Source organism: Gallus gallus, chromosome 1 (genome assembly GCF_016699485.2).
Source record: "Gallus gallus isolate bGalGal1 chromosome 1, bGalGal1.mat.broiler.GRCg7b, whole genome shotgun sequence".
Classification (NCBI taxonomy): domain Eukaryota; kingdom Metazoa; phylum Chordata; class Aves; order Galliformes; family Phasianidae; genus Gallus; species Gallus gallus.
In genome coordinates this window covers 14,561,431-14,582,056 of record NC_052532.1, presented here as the reverse complement: position 1 = coordinate 14,582,056, position 20,626 = coordinate 14,561,431, and the positions used below count along the sequence as shown (strand labels likewise).

Here is a 20,626-nt window from a genome sequence, read left to right as displayed (position 1 = left end):
ACTGAGCATCCCACTGCAAGGGACTGCTGGCTCTTGGGCATTCACTCTGTGGTTGGAAGCTGGAGAAAAACTGACTGTAGACTTTGTCTTCTCCCAGAATAAAGAAAGAGTAGAAGGCAGATCAGAGAAGCTGGTTGTTTCCCTCTGGAAAGGGAACATATCTGGAGAGGATATGATGGGCCAAAGGCAGGATGGCTGTGCCCACAAAACTAGTAAAGCAAATGTCACCTGTGTTGTTACTGCATGCAGTGACCTCCAAAGACCTAACAGGAGAAGGAAGAAATTAACACACAAAGGGGAGGTTACAGCATTGGTGCTGATCAACAGGTGGTTAGTAGGCGCATGACTCATTTGGGCTGGGCAGAGATGGTAACACAGCAGGGAATATTTCATGCTTTCAACTGGTAAGAATTCAGGTGAGGCCATTTTAGACTGCAGCAGAGGAATGTAAAAGCTGCATCAGGGAAGGGTCAGGTTGGGTTTTACAAAGAAGGTTCTTCACCAGAGGAACAGGCTCCCCAGGACAGTGGTCATGGTCCAAGGTCCATGACCCAAGGAGTACAAAACACATTCAGACAATGCTCTCAGACATAGGGTTTGAATGTTGGATGGTCTTATGTGTGGCCAGGAGTCAGATTCAATGATCCGTGTGGATCCCTTCCCACCTGGGATGTTCTTTGATTCTGTGTAGTGCTGTGAAGTAGGGCACATTCATTTCAAGTTGTCTTACTATTGTTTGCCTGCTGATCACTATAAGATGGTGTGCTATTTTCTGTTTTGGATTCACTGTCTTGCATCTTTTGCAAGCTCATTCAGCAGTGTGTCACAACCGCTCATTAACAAACTCAGTGTTAATAAAATAACTTTGATTGCTGGAATCTTTGCTGGCAGGCAGGAAGGCAGCTGCAAATAGCTACAGATGTATATGCTGAACTCAAAACTGGATTGGAACTGTTTGGCATTAATCGAAACACAGTATCCGAAGGGTGAACTTAGTTTCAGAGTAACGCAGAGTGTAGTGAGGTTTTCTGTGCAAAGCCCAGGACATGCTTGCCTATCCTGGCTCATGGGATGCCCAGTTCCAGAATTTTCCAATGGCTATGCTGACCACAGCAAGTGACAGCACAGAGAAGGAATGGAGGTTGCTGGTATAACAAGAGACAGGGGGGAGCATTTCCACAAGTAACCAGAGCAAATATCTGTATAGCACTGGCACTGGCTGGGCCCTATTCTGCCAAAAACCTTCAGAGTGGTGAAAGTGATATCTGTCTTGGTCTCCTTTGCTTTGTGGTGATCATGATGTCCATTTATCTTTGTGAAGGGTGATGACTGTATCATTTCTGGGCTGTGTATTTTTTTCCTGCTTGCAGCAGATCCAGAATAATTTTCTTGTGTCATCTCAGTACAACTAATGCTTGCTCAGTGAGAGAGTAGACTGTACCTGGATACCTGCAAAAAGATGAGTGCCACCCTGGGGTATGCACATCCAGGATGTGAATTTTAAACATATAAAACACGTTGGTTTTTTTTAATTGAATACTTAGGAACTTTCCGTGGGCATGGAAGAATCTCATTTTATTCCTTTTTTTTCTTTCTTGTTGTAATTATAGTCTCTGAGATCTGCTTATGGATTCCACTAGTCATGACGGATGTCTTCTGCCAAGTTTTATGTCTTTTTAAATTAATAAGTGCAAAGCCTGTAAACAAAAATCATAAATTTCCTTAAAGGTTTTTCCCCAGCTTAGTTTTCCCTGACCCCCTGTCTCTGCCATCCTTTCCATCCTCACGTTAGGTCCACCCTGTTGCGGTATCCTTCTGAACTAGAAGTTTAGCTAGCTCTGTTGTGTTAATTATCATTTCATCATCACCAGTACAGCAACTGCCTCTTAGTTCCAGGAGGAGGGCTGGCATCTCCAGACTGTTTTCTGGTCTTAATCCTGGGGACACAACCAAACTTCTCGCTGGCATATCTCACTAGCAGGTCACTAAGATCTGATTCTGTGTCATACCTTCATTTAATAATGCCCAGGCAGCCAGGAAGGCCAACTGTATCCTGGGATGCATCAAGGATGGCATTGTCAGCTGGTTAAGGGATGTGATTGTTCCACTCTACACTGCGCTGGTGCGGCTGCACCTTGAGTACTGTGTGCAGTTTGAGGTACCACAGCAGAAAAAGGACTATTAGAGAGTGTCTGAAGGAGGGCTGCAGAGATGGTGAAAGGTATAGAGGGGAAGACATGAGGCGCGGCTGAGGTCCCCGGGTTTGCTCAGCTCAGAGCAGAGGAGCTGAGGGGAGGCCTCATGGCGGCTGCAGCTCCACAGGGAGCGGAGGGGCAGCGCTGAGCTCTGCTCTGTGTGACAGCGACAGGGCCCGAGGGAACGGCATGGAGCTGTGTCAGGGGAGGGGCGGGAAAAGGGGTTAGGGAAAGGGTCTGCGCCAGAAGGTGGTGGGCACTGAACGGGCTGCCCAGGGCAGTGGGCATGGCACTGAGCTGCCAGAGTTCAAGAATCGTTTGGACAACATTCTCATGCATACTGATCTGATTTTTTGATGGTCCTGTGTGGAGCCAGGAATTGGAACTGATGATCCTTATGGGTCCCTTCCAACTTGGAATAATCTATAATTCTAAGAATAGTCCTTGGTAGATTACTTTCAGCCACGAATTTTCTAATTGTTCTTAGAATTATGTTAGCTTTTGAATCCCATGGCATCTTGCAATCAGTTCCACAGCTTAATTGTGCACTACATAGAAAAGCGTCTCTTTTGTTTGGCACTAGAGGATTTGGTTTTATGCCTTCTAAGTCTTATATTATGAAAAGCAGTGCACAACCATTCCCCGTTTGTCTTTCCTATGCACTCATGATTTTATATCTCTGCTATAAACTTATTTTCTACAGGCTAAAAGTTCAAGCACTCATTTCTTGTAAAGAAACAACCCCTGACAAGTTTCTTCCTTGCAAGTTTCCTAGCTCTGCTATACCAAAGCTATTGATAAGGACTGCACATTGTATTCAAAGAGATGCACCATGGCCTTATGGTCACATACTGTTATTTTCTACTGTCATTTCTCCTCTTGTCCTTTATTAATAATGCTTATTTGCTTAAGTAATGTGTCAGCTTGACTTATTTGCCCTTGGAGAGAGGAAGATGGCATCTGATGCACAGCTTGCTAAATTTCACCCAAATATTTACGAAGAGTTGTGATAATAGATGCTAGAGAAGAGGTACTCTCAACACAAAGTCCAGGGCTACACCAAAGCCAAGGAATTAAAACACAGGCACAGAAGGAGTTTGCTCCTTACTGGCTGGCTATAATCAAGCTTATTTCAGGAACTTTGCTTGAGTATTATGCAAATACACACTTAGCAAAGGGATGATAGTAGTGTATGTTGCTGCCTAGATGAAATTATTGCCATGGTGCTTTCCAAGCTGTTGCAATTGCAATGTAAGGAATGCCATGAGCTTATAGAGGTATTGTATCTTTTGTACAGTGTTTATGAAGCTTGGAAGAATGCTGCCACCAACAGCAACTACAAACACTTCTTTGAAATTTGAATGACTGAACCACAGGTCCCTGGTTAACCCACTGCAGTGTATCCAGTTTCACTCTTCAGCTCCAGTTTTTCATAATGCCTTTGGCCCTGTGCTGTGCACTAGACACATTCAGTCCTTGAGTTTGTGGAACTAGTAATGCTGTCTGTTTCTTCAGGAAGTTAGGTCCTTCTGGGCTGTTGTCCTTAGCTTTTCTGATGATCTCCTTAAAATTCTTTACGTTCTCCTTCTTGCAATTCTTTCCAGACTAAGCTAAACTCTACCTGCTGAATTTTCCAGTGTGATTGTTGCATAGTAGATCCCTGAAGCTCCTGGACAGGTGATGTTGTGAATGCTAAAAATTCATGTGGGTTACAGGAAGCCTAAACACACTCATTGGAAGAACTCCTCTGAAGGTTTAAGAATTCCCTAACTGAAAATAGTTTCTGGCCAGAGGTGAGGGTAGGGCTGAGGAGAGCCCTGTTCTACAGGCAAGCTGCTCGGGTAAGCTTAGCGTCTGTGGTCCTGTCCTGGTTTCAGCTGGGACAGAGTTGATTTTTTCTTCTTAGTGTCTGGTATGACTATGAAGGCCATAACAGGTCTTGCCACTGGCAAGTTTTGCTTTTGTTTCTCTGTAAGCTCTTGGTTGCTTCAAAGCAGCAGCACTCCATCTGATGTGACCGCTAGCCCAGCTGCTGGCCACCACTTGCCACCTCTGAGATCAGAGGATCTTCTCTACATCAGCATCCAGTGCAAGTAAGCAGAGGGGGGAGGGGACATGCAAGAGAAGACTGGAGGCTTTTACTTGCACCCTCACAATCCTTGTACAAGGAAAGAAAAGCAGGGCGGCACCACAGCCTCACTATTTCCATCTTGCAGTTGTATTTGTACCACTTCTGTTACCACTGCTGAACCTCCACCAATATCACCAAGTACTCAGAACAGATGGACCATGATTATCTACCATGCCAAGCAACAAGAGTCAAGATCTGCACTTGATACAAAGCAACTCATCCTTTGTCTGTAAGAATGGAATGGCAGGAATTGGTAACAAGTGAAAAAATATGGGGAAAAAAAAAAGACCACAAAAATGAAAACAGATTGAGAAAAAGAGGAATGTGTGCAAAAGAAACCACATCACATATGGGAAGTTAAAGGTGAATGGGTTTTACTTATGGTAAATAAAGGAAGCAATAGCTGGAGGGATGGGAGAAGCATCAGCTCAGAAGGGTAGCAATACTCATAAAGGGGCTATATCACCTACATTGCTGTCACCATCAGCTCCTTGCTCACCTTCATGTTGTCTTCAAGAGTTCTGCATTTCAAATTCAGAAACTGTTAGGCTTGGTGAAGCATAATTTGATGTCAGCTAATCTTGGGCAGGGGTCTTTGTCCTGAACATATTTTCAGAATTTCAAAACTAGTTTATCTTGCTGCAGACATCAGGATTTTCAGAGTGGTTATGTCAGTGCTAATGAGCTCCAAAGCGCTAAAGGAACCCTATACAATACTAGCCAGAGTTTGGTATAGCTTGTTTGAAAAGCAATAATGATTACAGCAGAGCTGCAAGTCAAACATGGATGTGCCAAACAAACAGTAGCTTTTGTCTGCACTGGGAGCTGTATATATACAAAGGGTGTTCCAGTGAAAACTCTTTTACCCAGCTTTTCTAGGTTCATTCATCTTTAGTATCTACCTGGGCACATACCATACTCTGAAGATAATGCCTTTTTACTGACCAAAACTAAATGATGCATTTCTGGATCAGAACCTGGAGATGTTACTGAAAGTGGAAATAATGAGAAATTTGAAGAAAAATGTGAGCTCGAAAGTGACTTCTAGGAAAGCTAATGTACTGGAAAACAGGCCATGAGGAGAGATTGGAGAAACTTGCACAGGAAACAAACTGGTTAGGCAATAAGCAACTTGTTTACACTACAGATCCCTCTGTTTCTGCTTTTAGTTAATGGATGGAGGACAATTTAGAGACTGACTAAAGAAAATAATCTTGACTGAAAGCATATTTTATACGTGTAGTAGGATTAATTTTGCTTTAGTCAGGACTTCTAGAGATTATCTATCTAACCTAGACATAAAATTCTTCTAAAATCAGTGGAGATAAATGGCTGAAATGTCCATATCCACCCTGACAGCTAGCTTACATCAGACAGTTCAGCATTTTCAAATGTGCCTGATTTATACTGCCATCAGGCAAGCCAGTTCTGCCTCTGTAATCTACTTGCATTTCTCTGCTTATTTTCTAATCCATTCCTAATCCTTCCACTTTTCTGTAATTGGCCAACTCTCCATCTTCACATAGGCCAACTTCTCCTAAAACAAGAGCATTCTGCTGGGAAGTTCCTGCCTGTGGGGAAAGGTATTCTATAGCTCTTTGCTTTGGTGAGAAAGACTGTAGATTTATTTTTTAATTTCAATCAACAACAGATCGTATCCGGCAATTTTCAATGGAATCATGGTTCAACTATTCATTATCAGCGTTTTTTACAGCAATCTTGGAATCTCAGTTTTTCATTTTTTTTCTATTGTTTCTTTTCTGACTTATTTTTCCTTTGCTACTATTATTTATATGACATGTACATATGAAGATCTGCATATTATGATATTCACTTTATAACTGAATTGTTCCATTCTATGACCACTGTGGGACAAAACAAGACATGCACCAAGGAAAGCAAATCTGTATTTTAATATATTAGTCACTGGAAGGAAGTGCTGCCTTTGGAAATACTGGCTCATTTTGACAGGAAGCAAATGAGCAGGAATTTCAGTGATTCAGCTTTCAGTCAGGGAGGGACAATTAAGAAGAATTTTGATTAGGAAGAAGCTAGAAAAGGAGAATACGAGGAATAAGAAAAAGTAGCTCTCACACATGCAATATGTTCAGAGTAAATGTAGTATTTCTCTGTTACAATATGTCCAACTCATCTTTACAGTCAGGAGATTTAAGGCATTGGCCCTCCTTTCAGGCAAGTTGAAGTCAGCCTCTGGCATCTTCATTTGCACTTCTAAATAATGACCACTTTTTCAAAGGTGATAGGACATTTGCAGATCTCACTGCCTGCAAGGGGATAATGAATGGCTTAGGCCATGAATTGCAAATGCAGAGCACTGAGCAGCTCGTCCCAGACAAAGCATTCGAGACTTTAACTTTAGGCTCCTAGTGTCAAAAACTTAAGGCTCAAAATGCAGATGTAAGAAAATACTAATGGGCAGTGAAAATGCTGGTTCAATTAGACGGCTATAATTAAACCCGTGCTCACCCTTATGTAGGTTCTCTTAAATGCGTGTAAGAATGGCTCATTGAGCTTAAATTGAATAGGAGCCAACATAAAATAAACTGAAATAAAATACACATAAACTGGAGCAAGTACCCGTACTATGGTTTAGCATGGGTTTAATTAAATTAATAAAGATTAAATCACCACTATTTCTTATTTGGATGGACCTTCTAAAGGTAAGATTGAGTGTGGATGATTTGTTAACTTTGATGACTTGTTCACTTTATAATGAAAGTTTGGGACACTTGTATATATTGGAAAATTCTCAGTGCAGTTGTGCATTGATAGCGTTGATAATAAGCCAGTGTGGGAACAAAAGCACTAAGTAATTCACTGCAATTCTGAAAGATCATTTTTAAATACTTGCAAATGAGCTATTCATCCACCTGGAGCTACTGGAGATTCATGGAGAATGAACTTGCCTTGAATATCATTGTCTTTTGAGGAGAGACTTGACAGTAATGCAGATCATGTAGAGGGCCAAGGCCTCAGCTAGCTTCAGTCAGTATCTCTCTGTTGAAATGAAGATTATCTACAGCTATGCAGTATCTTTTCTTTCATTTTAAAATGTACAAACCAAAAGCATCATTTTCAAAGTATTCTTGAAGGTTCCTACTTTTATTCTTTCTTTAAACAATATTCTCAGAGTCAGTCAAAATAATTAACGTGTTCCAATCATCTAATTTAGTATTTATTTTGTGCTGAGGTGAATCCACAATAACTTTAAATTGGTTATAAGGAATGCTACCAATCGTTACTGAACCTCAAGTTAATAGAATATTTTGAAAATGAATACCAATCACAATCCAGGGTTTTTGATCTAGAATTGCATCAAATATAGGAACTATATGGAATATATTTGAAATATATGCATGAAATACAGTAAGTGTATTCAGTGTATATAAGATGAGACATCCGCAAATAACATGAGCAGACGTCTGGCAGATTTTACGCCCGAGAAGGATCTGAGATGAGTAACACGACCCGAAGCCAGGGGTTTTAACCCGTTTCCTGCCTCTATCAGCCCGAGCGCACTCTCCCAGCTCTGCACATCCCCGTGCGGTGCTGCAGTGGGGGCAGAGGTCCCTTAGCAGGAGCAATTTGGGGGTGAGCAGATCAGCCTTCCAGGCTTTTGAAGTCCATTCCTAACTCAAAGCACAAAAGAGAAATTCAAAATGAGGTGTTAATGCTAACAACCAACATCTACATAATAATTGAGGTCTTACAACCTTCAGTGAAACAGAGGTCAAGACTCTTTCTTACCTCAGGCGCCTTAAGATCGCTCCTCTGCCCCGTGGAAGTGCCAGGGCCGAGCTGGCACGGGGTCCACATCTACCCTTCTTCTTAAAACAAGCACTGCCGGCTGAGAGGAGGGCAAGGTTCAGGCGGACGAAGAAAACAAACTAGAGGAGCCTGACTAAGACACGTCGAGTGACAGAGAAAAGCTGCTCTAAGCATCCATTTAATAACGCCGAATGCCTATGACATAAAAAGCTGATCCAGCTTGAATTCCCTTACTCTAATTCATTCAAAGCATTTTGAAGGGCAGCTTTCTCTCCATGGGCTTTATGCTGGATCGGTTGTCATGGCCTCCCTAGTCCAGAATAAAACATAAACCCAATATAAACACTGTTATATCCCATGGCTAATTCAACAAAAAAAGTCAATCGTGCACTCACACTGTTCTGTGCTGAATTTGTACTGCCTGGTACTCTGGCAACACACAAATCTGGAAGAAAGGAAAGTGGAAATACAGACTGGAGTGTGTCAGGAAAAGAATTTTTAAACTGGTGCAAGTGGTCAGGTGCTGGAACAGGCTGCCCAGGGAGGTGGTGGAGTCACTGTCCCTGGAGGTGTTCAAGATATGTTTAGATGTTGTAGTGAGAGACAGGGTGTAGTGGGGAGGTACTGGTGGTAGGTGGATGGTTGCACTGGGCAATCTTGGAGGTCTTTTCCAACCTTGGTGATTCTATGGTTCTATGAGTCAATAGCACGGGGCATCAAAGATAAGATTTAACCAGTAAGGTCTAGCAGAGTTTAAACATAGTCTGCGTTGAGACAAGGGAGTGAAGTTCACATTTAATTTAATAGTCTCAGTACTTTAAATAGTACTGAGCCTCAGGAAATGCAATGTGACCAATATTACAGAATGACATGGTCTGTGATGCGTGAGAGCCATGTTCTTGAGCAATCTATTTCTTACGCTGGAATTATATTCAAAAACTATTACTAGACTGATTTGTTATCTACTAATTTTAGACCACTGGTAACATACATTTTCAGATTAAAACCACACTGGTTCGTCCTGTATGGGAAAGTGCTGCATTCTTTTGTTTTATGAATTAAAATTATCAGTTGAAGGATATACTGTAGGACTGTATTTTAGACAGAAAGCAATATAAAAAAAATAGGAGAAAGTTCCTGCGTGCATTTTACCATCAGTAAAGAGAAGGGGGGGGGGGGGGGGGGGGAAGGAAAGAAAAACAAAAGCAAACTAAAAATCAAAACAAAGGAAAAAAAAACAAAGAAATAAATTGTTTGCCTTTTTCTCCATCCTTGGAGAATTGTTGAGGTCAGCAGAGACCTCCGGAGATCATCTACTCCAGGCACGTCAGCCCACAGCCTCTGCCCCACCGAGTGGCCTGGCCCTCAGCACCAACCGAACATCGGTGTCCTGTTGACTCTACCTGGGCTGAAAACAGGGCATGGCTGCATTGCAGTGCTAACTCAAGTTATGGCAAATAAGTTTAGGGATTTTGATACATTGGCTAAACACAGTCCTGTAAACAGCAAAGAATATGCAGCTGCGCTTTCCATTGTGGTAAAGTTATTTGAGAATAGGTTTCAAGATTGAAAAAAAAAAAAAAAAAATCCCACCAATTTTTTTATTTACTTGTGACTCCATTTTCAGCTGACATAAATACATTACTTGACAATTTTCCAATGGGATGCATAGGATTGAAGTTAAAAATCTGACCATGTCTGTCTACCAGACCTTCATAAGCCCTCTCTTACCAGAGAGAAATATCACTCACTTCAGAGACATGCCTTATTTGTGTCATTGCTTTTTGGCTGTGCGTACATTTGTGAACAATTATTTTGAAGGATGAACTACAGGAAGAGTAACATTTCATCAAAAATCCCTACTGAACACCTGGAGAACTCAATGAATTGCAACAACTGCCATCAAACCAGACTACCGCGTTAGTTTCACAGAAACAAGGTCAAGTATCAGCTTTTTATGTTCTGTTACTCTATTTTTTTAATACATTTTAATAAAAACATTAAAAAATCAAATAAGTTTTGTTACTTATATATACTAACTATATTATATCTTTATTGAGAGCCGCTCTGAAAGGAACATCACCAATTTAATGACATGAACCTAACATTTTAGACTAAGAGTCTATTACTGATTGTCATGACTGCAGTGACCACCAGTACAGCTACTATCAGCATTTATTAATAACAGGACTGTGATTATATATGACATAGTTCATAAGGGTTATGTGCAGAATATAGAGATTACTCCCAGAATACGTTAAATAACATCTGGTGGAAGATCTTCTAAGAGTGCTTTCTGTATGACAAAGCACATTTCTTGGTGCATTGTTATGTTCACTATTGCTTGAGGGGGTTTTTTTTTTGGATGTATTGAAGTCTTTTGCTAAAATGTTAGGCATCTTTTTTTTTTTCTTTCAAACATTATTGTCAACAAATGCTATTAAAATAAAATGCTTATTAAAAGGCTAATCTTTTCTTCCCCCCCGCACTTAGTCACTCACCATTTTGAAAGAGTGTTTACCGAGGCTATTGAACAAAATGAAAAATGAACATGCAGTAACCAGAACCATGGAATACACTTTACCTCAGGCTCTGTCCTTGCAGGGGTTTCTGCCTGGCCATGGTTCCTGGTGGCCAATGGACTTTAAACTTCGCACTCTTTTCTCTGAAAATGCTTCATTGCTTTTCAGTTCTAGAGTATGTTCTTCCAGCCGTTGCACCAGTAAGGCACTGGGAAAGAAACACTATGTTTTATTGTTGTGGTTGCCCTCTTCTCTTTTCTATCAGTCAGTAGAATAGAATGACAGTAGAATAGCTCCAGGGTTCGCCTGGTCTGGTGGGCTGTCTCTTAGAGGCCAGAAGAGGTAGGCTAGGGAGAGAGTGCAAGAATGCGGCAAACACTGAGGGTTACCTCCCCTGATATAGTCTTCCCTTCTTGCCTAGCCATTGTCTTCCAGGGTTTCCAAGACCAAGGGTTCTTGGGTTTTGTGCACAACAGGATCTTTGCCTTCTCCTCATGGATTCCACTCATTCATTGCTTTGAACGGTGAGCTCTGTAATATTTGCAAACCCTTCTCAGTGAGGTCATTTTTATGTTCGGTATTGCGGTACAAGTTTCCAAATTGGCACCCACAACTTTACTAGAAAAGGAACTCCACAGAGTAATTATGAGTCATCTGAAAAAAAGTACCTCTTTTTGGTTAATTAAAACATTTCTGCTCTACAGCTTCATGTGCTTCCCTTTCATTTGTAGATTCTGAAAACTAAGACATAATAACTTACAGTCTGCTTTCTTTGTACTATCACAGTTTTATAAACCTTTATCATATTCCCCCTCAACCATCTGTTTTTTCAGACTGAAGAGTCTTAGCTTATTTAGTCTCTCTTCACAATGAAGAGAAGCCGTTCCAAATTCCTGCTCATCCTAGTTGCCCTTCTTTGTATCATTACTATATCCTTCTAGAGATGGCAGGACTAGAAGTACAGATCTGTGGAGGCACAGTGGACTTGTCTCCCAAAAGTGTGCTAAAGACGTTTATGAAACAAAGTGACTGAAGCAGAGTGCTAGCTAATACAACCTCTCAACAGCAGAGGAAAAAATAGCAAGAAAGTGATAAATTTTAAGGTGTTGGACAGTAAAAGACTGCCCTTGCTGTTTAGGTAGAAGAGCATAAGTATGTTAGAGAAAAATCCCCAGCACCATAAGACTTAATATCCAGGATTTTTGGGTAAATCACCATGACTCAAAACTCTATGTGATCATGTGTACAGATAACATTTTAGCAGTTAGCAACACTGTTTGATACTAGGCAGGAATTATTTATGAAATAAAACATTAATGCAGTAGTTTGTCAATTTATACTTTGTTTCCCATTCTTAAGAATTCTGTACAGAAATTCTAGTGAATAAGTAGAACAAAGATTACTAGATTTTTTCTTCTCTGTTTCAGTGTAAACATTCAATGTATTTTTAGAATAATGATTGTTAGGAACTAAGAAGATCTACAGAAAATTAAGTCATTGAGTCCATACACATTAGTCAAGACGTTTTAATCCATTTCTTCATTTTATTCCTCTGTTAAAGAAAGGCAATATTTGCTTACATAACTCAGGAGTGCTGTGAGCGATAATTAATGCATATAAGCAGCAGTACGATTAAAGTGAAGAGCTATGTACTTCCAAAGGATTATTAATTTTATTATCATCATTAGTACTGCACTGAGCTATTGTAAATTGCTGAAAGAGCCAATTACTGTGGATTTTCTCGAGATGACTTTGTAAGGTATTAAAAGGAGAATGTTACACTGCAGAAATCTACAATGAAGTTGTAAAACTGAGATTACATTCTGTGCTGTAAAATGGTATCATCCATACCAGAAGCAAAAGTAATTTGTAAGTGCTGATTAACACAAAAACATACTCATCTATCTTTTAACTCACAGATACAGTGACTCCTTCCCTGCTTGCTGAACATCTCTATTAATGATTTTGAGTCATAAGCCAGAAATGTAATTTGAGGAAAGAGGTCATGGCCAATGACCTTGGCCAATGGCCAATAAGCAACTGGATTTCTAAAGTTTAATGAGGGCATACTGACCAACTGGGCAGCTGAATCTGACAGTGTGGAAGCTCCCACCACTGGGAATGCGTGCTCATGCCATCTCCTGTAGTCCAGAGGGCGATGAGCTGTGGCTATCCCATGGCTGTGACCAGGCACTCGTGCTGGAGTGGGATGAACTGCAACACAACTGGACAAGAGATGCATGGTCCTAAGGCTTCCAGCTACGGCTTCTTATCCCTCACATTGTAGCATATCTCCTTCAGGTAAAGCAATCTCTTGGCATGACTGAGCTCTGAAATGAGCTGTGGAATAAGTCTGATTAAAAATGGCACCAGCAACTATTGTTTGGGGAAAGGGTATTTTTTAAAAATAGATCATTTATAAAGATGTTTTGGAATATGACTAAATCTCGAGACTGTCCCCATGAACGTTTAAAATAGTTTTGTCAAAACCTACTTTAAGTGGCTATTTGGATTAATATTCTTGAGTTTCCCATGAGTACGAGCCAAATTATACCGTGAAGAAAAATTCACTTATTTCCACTGGCAGTAAGTAATAATTTCTTATACATAACTTCTGCCTCTTATTTGAGTAGCTACCCAGACATTCCAATTTAGGTTCTTGATGAGTTGAGAATAAAAGATTTCCCTATTCTAAACTGAGAGATTAATTACAGAACAAAGTCTGTCTATGAAGAGAAATACTGTTATTCTTCATCCTTTACCAATGCTGAGAGAAAGTAATTAGGAGTCTAATCAAACCCCATGCAGGGTTTGTAGGGAAAGTTAAACCACCTCTGACCTTGCTGCCACTTTACTTCTCTGGGTACTGGAAAGAGTGCTGGTTTAATTGAAACAATCCAGGAACCCGACAAGACACTCTTCCTGTGATAGCAATCTCTGAATTATTGGAAAATACCATCTAAGGAGACAGCGGGGTTCGTGGCAGCTGACAAAGTTGTCCTACAGAGCTGCCAGCACAGCCACGCCATGCAGGAAGAAATGGTAGCATGGACTCATTCAGCTGGTGATTTTCAGAAAGGGCTCAACCAAGCAAAGATTGTTCTTTTTTTATGAGTTTTGTTATCGGTCAGCTTGGTTGGGACGTGAAGCTTACCTCATGGCGCTGTATTTCAATGTCTTGATGACATTGTTGAGTTACTGACCAACAGGATCACATTAAAACTCTTCTGCAGCAACAGGATGAGTGTAATTAATGCTGTGTGGTCATCACAACATGTCTATTCACTCATTTTAGGCCAGACGGGACATCGGGAAATTCGGACTGGATATGCATTAAGATTTCTTTATTGTGAAGGTGGGCAAACACTGGGACGGGCTTCCTGCTGAGATGGCTGATGTTCAAAAGGCATTTGGCCAACATCCTCATTAATATGCTTTAACTTTTGGGTAGTGCTGAAGTTTGACAAGACTTGGTGATCTTTGTAGGTCACTACCAAATGAACAATCCTATTTTATTCCGTTTTGTTATTTTCTTCTGCCTTTCTTCTCCCTTTGGGGGATTTGTCCTTGGAAACCTCTAACCAACCCCTACTTGAAGACATTTTGAGGAAGCAGATACCCTCCCCACTGCTCTGTGAAGCACCTTGCCCTTACAACACATGGCACAGAGGTCACATGTGGCCCCACTGCCACAGACAAGTCTGCTGGCCCACCTGCAACCTCGAGGCTGCCAGAACTGTGCCCTAAGGGGAGGGGCTGCCAACTGGGCCACCCTACGGGACACAGGCTTGGAAATGGTGGTGCGATGGAACCTCCCTTGGCCCTTCGGAGCCAGCCAGAACAGCCGGTAGCCTAACGGCCCAGCCCGGCCCAGCGCCCGACCACGGGTGGGCGCTACCCTGTGGGCGGCAGCTCCCGGCAGCCCCTCGCGCCTCCACCCCGGGCCTCCCGCGGGGCGCCCGCAGCGCCCCCAATGGCCGCCTCCAAGTGCGGGAGGCGGAGCTCGGCCTGCGCGACGCGTTTCAAACGGGCGAACCGCCGGGCGCGGAGGGAGGGCGGGCCGGAGCGCAGTCCCCGCCTGGGAGTTTAAAGCGCCATTTTGTGCCGGGCGGCGGATATCGATCGTCGCTCCCTGTCGCGCGAGCGGCGGGGTGCTCGGCGCCCGTCCTCTGCCCTTCTCCGCGCCTCTTTCCCCCGTCCCTCCGCTCCCATGACCCGCAGCAGGAAGCAGGCGGCGCTGGAGAGAGGAGCCGGCAAGATGAACTCAGAAGCGGGGAGCGCCGCTGAGGGGGCCCGGGCGGCGGCGGCGGGGGCAGCCGGGAATGGAACGGCGCCCGGCGTCTGGGGGCTGGAGGGCGATTCGGAGAAAGTTGTGTACTCGCGCTCGCAGGTCTCCTACGCCGGCACCAAGGCGCTGGGCGACGCCCTCAAGCTCTTCATGCCCAAGTCCACCGAGTTCATGAGCTCCGACTCGGAGCTGTGGAACTTCCTCTGCAGCCTCAAGCACGAGTTCTCCCCGGTCATCCTCCGCAGCAAGGACGTCTACGGCTACGCCTCTTGCCGCGCCGTCGTCCCCGACCCGCCGCCGCCCTCGGCCGAACGGCCTCGCCACCGCCCCGGCAAGCGGCGCCTCCCGCCCGCCAAGCGCCGGGCCGCGGTCACGGGCGGCTCCGCCAAGCGGCCCCGGCGGCGGCGGCGGCGCCGCAGGAGGGCACAGGGCTGGCGGCACCGAGCGGCACCGGCGGCCGGCGGCCCCCAAGGCGAAGAGCGGCTGCAGGCTGCGGCGGGGGCGCCGAGCGAGGAGGAGGCTGAGGACAGCGAGCGGGGCAGCCCGGCCGAGGAGGCCGCCTGGGAGCAGCCGTTCGGCGGCAAGTCGCTGGAGGAGATCTGGAAGGCGGCCACCCCCCGCCTCATCACCTTCCCCACCATCCGGGTGCGGGGCGGCGTCTGGAACTGGCGCAGCCTGGAGGCGGCGCGGCGCCGGGCGCAGCGGATCCTCGGCGTGGACCTGTCGCCCGTGGTGCGGGTGCGCCGCCTGCCCGTGGCGCCGTCCTGAGGCGGCGGGAGGGGAGGGAAGGCCGGCGCGGACAAAGAGACCAATATCAGTCACCTGTTTACATTGCTTTTGTCTGGATCATGTTCTTCTGCTGCACTTTACGGCTCGCTAGAACCGGGGCCGGGGAGCCGGGCCCCGGGCGGGCGAGGGGCCGGCTGCGGGTACCGCGCGTGGGGACCAAGTTCCGCTTCCACTTCTCCCATCGGGCTACCTCACTGGTCCAGAAGTCCACCCAAGAAGTTGTTTTCCAAAGGAACTTAACTTTCATGCTTGTATAATAAAGCACCATCCGATTCTCGTTCTCCCTTCCCCCCCCCCCCCCCCCCCCCCCCTCGCTTCCCCTTTCCGATGGATTATGTATGCTTTGTGGTGTTGCACTAGTATGTGCTCAGGGTATTTTGAATCCCAAGCATTCCCAAGTTTCAGTTCACTCTGACCGAGGATGCGTTAAGAATGGAGGTTCAGGACTTGTGGCTGTTCTTGATGGTGCAAAAACTTTTTTTTTTTTTTTAATTTCATGGGCTTAGTGATATATACAGATGTATTGCTCAGTATAATTGTTACACTTTTGTATCTAAAGTCATTTTTAAAGTTTTCTAGTTGAACTAAGTATTTGTTTCTATTGAGCACCTAAAGATAGAATCATACTGATATTTTATAAACCTGTTTACTTTAGGGAAGCTCATTTGGTCAACCTAAGTGAACTTAATAAAAGTTAAAGAAAAGTGATGTTTCAGTTCAATGAAACTGGACTGCACAGAGATGGGTTCCTCACTGGAGTCTGCCGTGCTTGTGCTTAACGGAGCCTCTGTGGTATCCCCAGTAAACAAGCTTAGAGCTGGTGAAGAGTGTAACTACTCGTGGAAGCTGGATATAGGTGTCTGAAGGTGAACTGTGGTACACGTAATGTTGGCATTAATGGCAAAAGAAAAATTAAAAAAAGACTCAGTACCTGGTTACTGCTTAACAAAATAGCCCTGGTGTCAACCCTGGGTCTGTCAGATGACTAATGGTAGATAACCATATCATTGTAATTACTTGCACATAATTATTTTTATAAATCTCTCCTGGGCTTCATAGTGGACTGTGGTGTAAAATTCATAATGTGATTTAACTACTTGGACAGAAAAATTCCATCTTGCTGTTCCGTGTGGCAGGCAGTCCCTCTTTCATCTTTAGTTTTTTTGTTTTTCGTAAAGGGCTTTTCCTGGTTCTTGCCCGTTGCTGTTGGTGCGTAAGAAGCAAAGGTGTAGATTTTCTTCTGCTTGATGTTTTTTGAGTTTGGCAGAAGTGTTTTGTGAGAGACAGCTTGTGTTCTTTGTATCCTAGCAAACAAGGAACTTACTGGTTTCCCTAGTGGAATGAATAACTTCACAATTTGTTTGTAGGATGGTTTGGTGACTTAAAATTTCTTTCCCGATTGCTGTTGACTCCTTGTTGCCTGCTGTTGGTGGAGGTAGTAAGACAGCTAGATGTGTAGAGGTAGTTTGTAAAAACTTTAAAGTACTAATCTGAAGCAACCAAATTCTTCTAAAACTTCTTTATATTATGTAGTTCTTACTTAGCAAAGCTGTGAAGTTCGCATTCTTCCAAAGTAACCATCTGTTCTATCACCATTAAGTTTTGAAATCGTTTATATAACATTAGACTGCCTGCTGATGGCTGCAGTAGTGCCACGTCACATTTCAGAGGGGAACTAGGAAATGAAAGTTCAAGGGTGCATATTGTTGTTATGCTATTTCTCTGGCTATAATGCCCGCTTAAATTTAGAGGCAAAGTTGTCTTTAAAACTCAGTATGACAAACTGCACTGTGACCAAATGCCAAGTATTTCAGTTTTGACATTCATTTCAGAAACGCTAGCTAAGAGGATTGTTGCTGATACTTGAAGTGTCTAGTTGACTTCAATGAAGTTGTGTTCCTACTGCTAGGTTGAATTGTTTTTTTCAGTATTCTTTTGAGAAATCTGGGTAGAGATAACAAAATTTAAGCAGCTGTCTTGTGCGGATTTTTCACATATATTGTAAACAGGTGTAGGACAGACTAGGTCAAATTTCTGGGACAGAGATAAGGCTGCCAGAGGTAGGATATGGGAGATACTATAGTTTGTGCTGCCTTGTTTTGATGCTTATTCTGTAGTGTTCTTTGTGGGTACGAAATACTGTGAAATAACATCAACTCTGTTGAGTGAGTCTTGTGCAGGCTGCATCCCTAAGGTGTACTTATTTTTCTCTTGGTTCTGCCTTGACTTCTTTGTTTTGAGGCAGCAGCTCTTTGGGGGGTATGCTATGCTTTGCTGGTGCTCTGTGAGGAAGTTGGATCGAAGGTCTGGCAGCCGCGTTCACAAATTCTTAACTGAGCTATTTCTGTCTGTGAAGTCAGTTAAGGGGGGAAATCTGCAGTTAGGTTTTCTGGTAAATTAATGTGCTGAGATAGCAAAGGATCAGTGAAAGGAGAGACTGTGAAAGCTAACAGCTTACAGGAAAGCTAACACAGCTTAATTTCATGGTCATGTTTACAACGGTTTGTGGCAATCAATGGTAGGATTACCTGTGGTCCAGCCCTTTCCCTCTTTTCCCCTCTCAAAACTGCAGTTCCTACCTACCGCTTTGTCTTGGTGCTCATCTGAAGAAGCTAATCTGAAATCTGTTCTATTTTAGGTTCATGCAGACTGATAATTGTTGGCTTTTTTTGGGCCTCTTAGCTGCAGACAAGAACTGAGGAAGTCAGACAAGAGTGTGCAAGCCTTCTGCAGTATTGAATTAGACAATTTTAAAGCACAAAAGCATTAGGTTTTATTCTGCCTGATGGACTAATGACACTATTGTATTTTACAGATGCTGTTGGAGAAAGTATAATAGATTAGGTGGATTTCTGGTCTTGACTCACTGTGGCTGTTTTCATACAAACCCATTTTTGACGTGTGAATTGTGGTTTGCCTGATTTAACTCCATAGGTTTTAGTATCCTCTCACAGATTCATAGAACTCATAGAATGGCCTGGGTTGAAAAGGACCTCAAAGTTCATCCAGTTTCAATCCCCCTGTTATATGTAGGGTCACCAACCGCCAGACCAGGCTGCCCAGAGCCACATCGAGCCTGGCCTTGAACATGTCCAGGGATGGGGCATCCACAACCTCCTTGAACAACCCGTTCCAGTGTGTCACCACCCTCTGTGTGAAAAACATCCTCCTAATATCTAACCTAAATCTCACATCTTTGTTTAAAACCATATTCCCTTGTCCTATCACTATCCACCCTCATAAACAACCATTCCCCCTCCTGTTCATACACTTCCTTCAAGTACTGGAGGGCTGCAATGAGGTCTCCCTGGAGCCTTCTCTTGTCCAAGCTAAACAAGCCCAGTTCCCTCAACCTTTCTTCATAGGAGAGGTGCTCCTGCCATCTGATCATCTTAGCGGCCATTCTCTGGACCCACTCCAAGAGCTCTGCATCCTTCTTGTGCTGGGAAGCACAAAATGAAGCCCAGAATAAATTCAGCGTACGATGCCCGGTCCAGTTGAGTCAGCATGGCTGAGTTCATATTAAACAGGAGTCCTGTGGTAGCCTCTATTGGCAGACTTTTGCAGTAGCCAGTTCCTTCCCATATGAGCTCCCTTCATATAATGGCTATCTGTACTGGAAGTTGTACTATTTCCTTTACCAAAATGCAAATTTTTATCCAGTCACTCCAAGGTTACTGAATTTCAGATTGCCACAATGCCAAAATGAGTTGAGTTACAGCCCCAGATGTCAAGGAGAGAGTTGATACGTCCATTTTGTCTCACATGTTGCTGGGAGGAGACTCTGAATCCAAGAGGCTGTGGTCATGCAAGTACATTTTTCCTCAGTCATCATGCAAGTACATTTTTCAGGACTGAAGTTTGTAAAAGGAGAAAGCAGTGCCTTACAGACTCTTTTCTCTGATGTTGCTTAGAAGTTGTCACATCGAAGGATCAAAGTGTACTGCTGTCCTTGAAGCCATCTGTTGCCAGCCGGTAAACAACAAACTCTATATGCCCGTGCCTCATGCAGAGCATCATTGTGTATACTTGCCAATGGCAAGACTTGTGGTACTTGGATTTTGCTGTGAACATGTAGGGGATGTTGTGTGTGTCTATATTTCTCTGCCTATCAGAAGCAGGGAGCAAAGTAGTTTGTAGACGACAGATTTGATCCCAAATAACATTTCAGTTAATACTTAACATGGCAGAGTCCTGGACTCCTTGTGCTACTGAGAAGAGTTGATTTATGCTAATTTAAAGTTGATCAGTGCTGTAGTCTGAGTTCAAAGTTTGCATGTACAGGAAACCAGTACTGAAAACATTCGTATTTCTTTTTGGCACGGTGGACTGACACATCAAGAAAAAATTCTTAATTGTATACATAAATCAAACCCATTGACTATAGCTTGAAAAAAATGCTTTGACTTCAGAAGCTCAGTTTATGATGGTGTTTACAAACACAGGAAATCTGGAATCAAATGACTATATTCACAGTAGATTTTAGACACTACCCATCAAACTCATATTAAGTAACATAGCAGGTAAGGAATCCTGGAATTCATGAGACCCGAATTCTGATACTCTCTGTCTCATTTGGAGGAGGATCTTTGAAGTGCCAAGTCCTGAAGACTGGGTTATAGCAGCTTAGACAGTTTCACTTTGTATAATAAAAATTCACTAAACTTGAGGAAATTCCTGGTTATTAATGGGTTTGTTTGTTTGTTTGGGTGGGTGTTGTTGTTGCTTCTTAGGATACACCTTGATTCCTCATCTGGTACTTATTTTAGGTGAATGTTACTGCCCTAACAGTGAAGGCTGAGGCAGCTGCATTGCATAGTGTTCTGTGGTAGGACATCTGCTTGGTCAGTGACTCCAAATGTGTACTGCTCGTGATGGTTTATTCCCAAGCTTTCAAGAGTCATCCAATGGG

At 43.3% G+C, this 20,626-nt stretch overlaps 1 protein-coding gene and 1 long non-coding RNA gene across 2 annotated transcripts; one reads left to right on the top strand and one right to left on the bottom strand.

The window, feature by feature from the left end:
- Positions 1–6,215: 6,215 nt before the first annotated feature.
- Positions 6,216–14,486, bottom strand: LOC124417288. The gene is made up of 5 exons (XR_006931716.1): positions 13,792–14,486; positions 10,700–10,845; positions 8,511–8,560; positions 8,095–8,425; positions 6,216–7,976 (listed from the first exon to the last, which is right to left on the bottom strand). It is a non-coding gene; the product is annotated as an uncharacterized LOC124417288 (long non-coding RNA).
- A 268-nt stretch (positions 14,487–14,754) lies between these two features.
- On the top strand, positions 14,755–16,620 carry CCDC71L (coiled-coil domain containing 71-like). Its single transcript, XM_040656859.2, has one exon. It carries the CDS (start codon positions 14,848–14,850, stop codon positions 15,691–15,693), a length of 846 nt encoding a protein of 281 aa, XP_040512793.1. The 5' UTR covers positions 14,755–14,847; the 3' UTR covers positions 15,694–16,620.
- Positions 16,621–20,626: the final 4,006 nt, after the last annotated feature.